The sequence below is a fragment of the Coffea eugenioides genome, unplaced genomic scaffold, assembly GCF_003713205.1.
Source record: "Coffea eugenioides isolate CCC68of unplaced genomic scaffold, Ceug_1.0 ScVebR1_2552;HRSCAF=3603, whole genome shotgun sequence".
In the NCBI taxonomy this organism is placed as follows: domain Eukaryota; kingdom Viridiplantae; phylum Streptophyta; class Magnoliopsida; order Gentianales; family Rubiaceae; genus Coffea; species Coffea eugenioides.
In genome coordinates, this window is record NW_020863049.1 from 27720 (window position 1) to 35067 (window position 7348).

The 7348-nt window shown below is 56.3% G+C and overlaps 1 protein-coding gene across 1 annotated transcript; it reads right to left on the bottom strand.

Annotated features, from left to right (window-relative positions):
* Positions 1-1271: 1271 nt before the first annotated feature.
* LOC113756918 lies at positions 1272-6719 on the bottom strand. Its single transcript, XM_027300390.1, has one exon. The coding sequence runs from the start codon at positions 6717-6719 to the stop codon at positions 1272-1274; it is 5448 nt and encodes a 1815-aa protein (XP_027156191.1).
* Positions 6720-7348: the final 629 nt, after the last annotated feature.

Here is a 7348-nt window from a genome sequence, read left to right on the forward strand (position 1 = left end):
GGGAGTGCCTCTTGGAGTCACCACGGCACTCCCACCTCATGGCCGAGGCAAGCAGCTGAAACCCCCGGTCAATGCAGTGTCGGGGACCTCGCTATGGAATCGTTTCCATAGTCCCCCGGTGTTTTCTGGGGATGAAAAGACGCACCCCGCCGGGCACTGGTGTCCGAACTGGAAACTTTCGGTCAACGACAGGTGCAGCCATCCTCGGGTTGCCCAAGAGTTGGTGATGCACTCCCCCCTACCAAGGGACTTGGAATTTATGAAGAAGTTGACCCCGGCTGAGATGGTTCAAAGCCTCATGGTGAGCACGGCTTCCACCTCAGCCTTTGTGGCCGAGATGACTCACCGGTACTGTGCTCTAGTCGAGGAGCAGGACACCGGCAAGTTGCAGAATCAAATCTCCAAGTTGGAGAAAAAACTGTTGGTGTCCGAGTCTGAGAAGGCCGAGCTTGAAAGGCGGCTTAAGGAGGCCGAGGTGAAGGATGAGGAGGCCGCGGCTACTATCAACAGTCTCCGATCGGCCCTCGAAGAGGAGCAGAAGAGGGGGGACGAGGTGAAGGCGTCCCACGAGCAAGCTCTCGAGGGTGCCGGAGCCTCGGCCGTAGACGCTTTTCGGAAGTCCGAGGCCTTCATCAAGGACCTCGGCCAACTACTTACGCCTAACTTCATGTTTGGTTTCACATCGGCCGTTGACGAGGCCGCAGCTCACCTCTCCTCCGAGGCCTTGGAGTCCTTAAAAAACCATACCAGCTACAATGAGGACTCCAAGGAGTTATGCGATCGGATGGCCGAAGGCATTCAGGCAGGAAGGAATTTGGCCGAAGTCCAGGTCGAGTTCAACAAGTGGCTGTCCGAACTCGACGAAGTGTTCGAGGACGTGGAAGTGGAAGAAGCTGGAGGAGAGGACGCTGAGGGAGACGAAGCCGGAGGGGACGTCGGCAAAGAGCATGGAGATGAAGTTCACCCCGGAAAGGAGGCCGAAGAGAAGGATGCCCAGGAGGGAGCCAAGACCGGGGATGGAGCCGAGACGGGGGTCTAGGCTCGCGGCTTTAAGGGGGTGGCCGAGGTGGAGAGTGCTTAGTAGCATTCGGACCTCGGCCTTGTACTTTTGTAACGCTCTTTCTTATTGAATGAAAGCATATTTCTTCTCGTCTCAGTGCTTTAATTTCTTGCTTTGACTTCATCCCTTGCTTGTCCCCCTTATTTTTTAATAGCGTAACAACGATATTGAAGAATAACATAATAACTGAAGTCATTACTTGATTAAAAATTCAGGCGTAATACAATCTGAGGTTCTCGGCGTGCCAAGACCTCGGCACTAATGAGCCATCTCGGTAACTCAGTTTACAATACCCCTTAGCGTCAGATTCCACAACTCGGTAAGGGCCTTCCCATTTCGGGCATAATTTCCCTTGCGGTTCAGCTCGGCTGACTGAGTTTTTTCTAAGAACCAAGTCTCCAGGTTGGAATCTACGATGTCTCACGCGGGCATTGTAGTAGTGTGCCAGTGTGTTCTTGTAAGAAGCTATCCGGGCTGAGGCGAGATTCCTTCGTTCTTCGACGAGGTCGAGGTCCAGCTGCCTCTCTTCGTCGTTCACCTCGGCGGCATAGGCTGCCAGCCGAGGGCTGGGGGTAAGGATCTCAGCCGGGATGACCGCCTCGGCGCCGTAGGTCAGGGAGAATGGGGTCTCTCGCGTCGCTGACCTCGGCGTGGTCCGATACGACCACAGGACACTGGGGAGTTCCTCCACCCAAGATGACCCAACTCGGTGTAGTCGGGTCCTGAGACCATGTAGAAGAGTCCGGTTGAAGTTTTCTGCTTGACCATTGGCCTGGGGGTGGCCTACCGAAGTGAAGTGTTGTTTGATGCCGAGGTTCTCGCACCAAGTCTTGAACGGGTTCTCGGCAAACTGTCTCCCATTGTCCGAGATGATGACCCGAGGTATGCCGAAGCGGCAGATAATGCACTTCCAAAAGAATTTTTGAATGGCCAGCCCTGAGATGGTCCGAAGTGGCTCGGCCTCGACCCACTTGGTGAAGTAATCCACAGCGGTTACTAAGAATGTATAACCCCCGACGGCTTTGGGGAAGGGACCTATGATGTCTGTCCCCCATTGCTCAAACGGCCAGGGTGAAGTGATGGGGACCATGAAGTTTGAAGGCTGGTGGTGCTCGGGTGCGTGGACTTGGCAGGAAGGGCAGCCGAGAACGAGGTCCTGGGAGTCTTGCCGAAGTGATGGCCAGAAATATCCCAGGAGCATAGCTTTCTTAGCTAGCATCCTGTGGCCGATGTGAGCCCCACATAGGCCCTCGTGGATCTCGTGGGGGACCTCGCGTCCTGCCTCGGGGGTGACACACCTCAACCATGGGCCGAGGTAGGAGCGCTTATATAGTTCTCCATCGCGGAGTGCATACCGAGCGGCTTTGCGTTGTATCTTCCTTGCTTCAGCTCGGTCTTCGGGAAGGACTCCTTGACCCAAGAAAAGGATGAACGGGGTCATCCAAGTTTCTTCAGAGTGCACGGGGCAGGCCACCTCTTCCACGTACCCTGGTTCACTCAGGACCTCCACCAAGACGGTTTTGCTGAGGTCAGAGAATGAAGTGGAAGCCAGCCGGGATAAGGCGTCGGCTCGCTTATTCTGGGACCGAGGGATCCTTTGGATTTCGAATGACTTGAAGTACGCGGTGAGTTGGTGAACTTTGGAGAGGTACCGTTGCATGGTCTCATCCTTGGCCTCGTACTCACCAATAACTTGGCGTACCACGAGCTGGGAGTCACTGCGGACGTGGATTTGCTGGGCGCCGAGCTTGCGGGCTAGCTGGAGTCCAGCGATTAGAGCCTCGTACTCGGCTTCATTGTTGGTGGCCGGGAAGTCAAAGCGGAGGGCGTAAGAGCAAACCTCCCCCTGAGGTCCTTCCAGGAGCAGTCCGGCTCCGCAGCCGTCTCCATTAGAGGATCCATCGACATACAATGTCCACAGGGATGAGGTGGACACCTCGGGTAAGGCTGAAGTGGACTCCGGACCTTCCGTGAAGGTGAGCTCAGCAAGGAAGTCAGCTAAAGCTTGAGCTTTTATGGCGGTGCGTGGCTCGTAGGACAAGTCATATTCTCCCAATTCGACAGCCCACTTGGTGAGGCGCCCGGAGGCCTCGGGTCGAACCAGTATCTGTCGAAGAGGTTGGTCGGTCCTGACGGATATGGGATGAGCCAAGAAATAGGGCTTCAGCCGCCGAGCGGCGTGAACTAGTCCCAGCACCAGTTTTTCCACCTGAGTGTATCGGGTCTCCGGTCCGCGGAGAGCTCGGCTGACATAGTAGACCGGCACTTGGGTGCCCTCATCTCGGATGAGCACAGCGCTGACAGCCTCGTCGGCTGCGGAGAGGTAGAGGTAGAGCTTCTCCTCGGGCCGAGGTGAAGCGAGAGTTGGTAGGTGATGCAAGTACTGCTTCAGCTGGTCGAAAGCAGCCTGACACTCCTCAGTCCAGGCGAACTGGTCAGCATTTTTCAGCACCTTAAAGAAAGGCAGAGCTTTCTCAGCTGATTGGGACAGGAAGCGATTCAGCGCGGCCAGGCGTCCATTCAGCCGTTGGACTTCTCGGATGTTCCGGGGTGGAGACATGTCATGAATGGCTTTCACCTTGTCGGGGTTGGCCTCGATTCCCCGGTGGGAAACCAGATACCCCAAGAATTTTCCCGAGGTGACGCCGAAGACGCACTTCTTGGGATTCAGCTTCATCCTCGAGTCTCGCAGGACACCAAAGACTTCCCTCACGTCTGACAGAAAGGATGAAGTGGTGAGGCTTTTAACGAGGATGTCATCCACATAGGCCTCCACATTGCGGCCGATCTGATTCTGGAAGAGTCGGTTGATCAGCCTTTGGTAGGTCGCCCCGGCGTTCTTTAGCCCGAAGGGCATGGTAGTGTAACAATAAGTACCTCGTTCGGTGTAGAACGCCGTTTTCTCTTGGTCCTCCTCACTCATTCCTATTTGATGATACCCTTTGAAGGCATCTAGGAAGCAGAGGATTTCATACCCCATCGCCGCGTCGACGAGGGCGTCTATCCTTGGCAGAGGATAGCAATCTTTGGGGCAGGCCTTGTTGAGGTCGGTGAAGTCGACACACATTCTCCATCCCCCGGTGTCCTTTTTTACCATGACTGGATTGGACAGCCAGGTGGGATATTGGACCTCGTGGATCATCTTGGCCGGCAAGAACTTGTCGACCTCATCCGATATGGCTTGGCTACGTTCGGGGCCGAAGTGCCTTCGTTTCTGTCGCACAGGTCGGGCCTGCGGGTCAACGTTGAGTTGGTGAGTCATGAGCTCGGGTGGCACTCCGACCACTTCATCCGCGGACCACGCGAAGACGTCTCGGTGGTCTTTGATCAGGGAGATCATTTCTTCTTTCAGGGGTGGGGGGAGTCCCGCCCCTACCTGGACCACTTGGTCAGGTTTCGCTTCATCCACTACCACCAGTTCCACTTCATCCCCGGGCTCCAGCCTGTTGGGCTCTTCTGCCTTCTGAGGGTCGATGCAGTCTATGGAGAGGACCGCTGGCCTCTTTTCTTCTGACCTCGGTGAGGGCCGGGGGGTGACTGCTGCTTGAATGGTGGCGAGGTAGCACTCCCGGGCGGCGCCCACATCGCTGCTTACCTCGGCCACCCCCGCAGATGTTGGGAATTTAAAGCTCAGGTGGTAGGTGGAGTATACGGCTCTCAAGGCATTGAGCGTGGGCCGGCCTATCAGCATATTGTAGGGGGAGTCTGCTTTGACCACTGCAAAACTGACAGGCACAGTTCGGCAGCGTGGATGACGCCCGATTGTTACCACCAGGGTCAACATGCCTTCCGGGTGGACGACGTGTCCCCCGAATCCCACGAGGGGAGTTCTGACAGGAGTGAGTTGCTCCCTTGTCAGCTTCAAATCTTCGAAAGTCCGGTAGTACAAGACGTCTACCGAGCTTCCGGGGTCTACGTAGACCTTTTTGACTACGTAGTTGTTGGTGAGGACTTCAATCACAAGAGCTTCATGATTGCTGGAGGCCGCAGGAACGGGGTCAGCGGGGCCGTAGGTGATGACCTCGGACAGCCGAGAGCTCGGCTCGGCCACCTCCATCTCGGCCTGGCGGTAGGTCCGCTTCCGGGAGTTCTGGCTGTCTCCTCCCGTTGGTCCTCCCGCGATGGTGTTGATCACCCCGGCGATGTTGGGGCCGTAGCCCGGTGAGCCATCGCGTGGGGGCTGCTTGTCCTCCCTACGGTCTTCGGGACCTCGGCAATGCATGTTCGTGTCCCGTCGGTCGTCTCGGCGGGGGCCCCGGTTCTCCCGGTGGGAGACGCTTCGGTTGAAGCCTCCATCCTTGCGGACGAATTGCTTCAGGTATCCTTGCCGGATCAAATTTTCGATTTCCCGCTTCAGGTCATTGCAGTCCTCAGTCTCGTGTCCTACATCACGGTGGTAGGCACAGTAGAGGTTCGAGTTCCTCTTATCTCTCCTCCCCGGAATTTCGGGAGGGTTGCGGCCGAGGTGATTCTGCCTCATCACAGCCAGGACGTGGGTCCGGCTCGAATTGAGGGGCGTCAGCTCGGCGTCCGAGGTGGACGATCTGCCTTTCACGATCCGGTCGAAGACACTTCGGCGGTCTCGGGGTTGGTTTGAAGTGCCACTTGGGCCTGGCTCACCTCGGCCAGTGTCTTTCCTCCTCCGGGGATCTTGCCCCGTACGAGATGCTTGGGCTTCTCGCTTCATGCGATTTACATCTTCACTTCGGATTCCCTGGTCCACTCTTTCCCAGAGCTCCCGTAGTGTACGGGGGTATTGCCGATGGATTTCTGTGTTGAAGATCCCTGCCACTAACCCGTTGGTGAAGGCAGCGATAGTTACCTGCTCGTTCTGGTCAGGTATCTGTACATTCTCCTCATTGAACCTTTGGGCGTATGAGCGAAGTGACTCGCCCTTACCCTGTTGCAGGTTCAAGAGGTAAGCTGAAGTCTTTGTTATTGGTCGAGACGACACGAAGCGGTGGATGAACCGGTCTATCAGCTCATCCAGGGAGGAAATGCTCCCTGGTTCTAAACTCCAGAACCACTTCCGGGCGGTCCCGTGTAGGAAGATGGGGAAAGCCCGACAGATCACGGCGTCGGGGACGCAGTAGAGTCGGAATGCGGAGATGAAGGCGCGGAGGTGATCCTCGGGGTCACCTCGGCCGTCATAGGTGTGCAAATTTGGAAGCTTAAAGTTTGGGGGCACCATTTCCCCATTGATGTCATCAGTGAAGGGCGGAGCCCTCATGTAATCAGAAGCTAGGCCTCCGGGACGCCGAGGTGGGTCCTCGGCTCGTTTTCCCAGTAGTCCCCGAGAAAACGCTCGGGAGATGGAGGCAATCTTGGAGGTTGCCTTGGATGAGGCTCGCCTGGAGGTGCTCCGAGATAGACGCCCATCTTCGGAGTCCTCGCCTGAGGGCACTTCAGGGGACTTCGTCGGTCTCCTCTTGGAAGACTCGGCTTTTTCTTTTCCCTGCCTCTTGAGGTACCTTCCTAGTTCCTCAAAGATGTTGGGGTTGTCCGTGACAAACTCGGCCATCTTGGCGATGGCCTCCTCATTGTTGGGCTGGGTCCTTTGGGACCCATGTTCCTCAGAGATACGATCTTGCTGGGCTCCGGATGTCTGCCCAGCCCCTGTTGAGGGAACTCTTCCGCTTCTGGAACGCGTGGATCTCATTTTAGCAGTAATCTCGTTCCCACAGACGGCGCCAATTGAAGAGGCGATTTTTGGTTGGTAGCTGAACCGACCTGAATCAGTCCTCTCTGAGATGAGGTGAGGTGAACTCCTGGATCCGAAGTCAACCTCCTTGTCCGAAGTGAATGGCGGGGCTTCTCCCCTGGGATCACTCCGACGAGCAAGTTAGTATGAGAACGAGAAATATGCTAGAGTATGAGCAAATGAACAGTGTATGCTTACTTGTTGGAGTGTGTGGGGTATTTATAGAGCGAGAGTGGAGGGCAGGACGGAGGTCTTATGTCGGTGGGACCCATGCCCTGCCATTACGGCTCTGTTCCCTGTCAGGGGGCCTGACTCTGACACTGTAGCCGCCTGGACAGGGTGACGAGGAGTCCTTTGCAGTAGTCATTAAGTGCGACAGTGCTTTTCAGATAAAGCACTGATCCCGGATGATGTCAGGTGACTTGCCTCATCCGCGAGCAGCTGAGGTGGAGGTGCCGAGGTCACCTACACGGTAGACTAGGGATCCGGCCGAGCTTAAGGGATATGCCCGAGGCACGGGTGAGCTCTGATGTCGGACGAGGTGAGGTCACCTCGGACATGCGGGGTGGCCGAGGTGAGCATCCTCA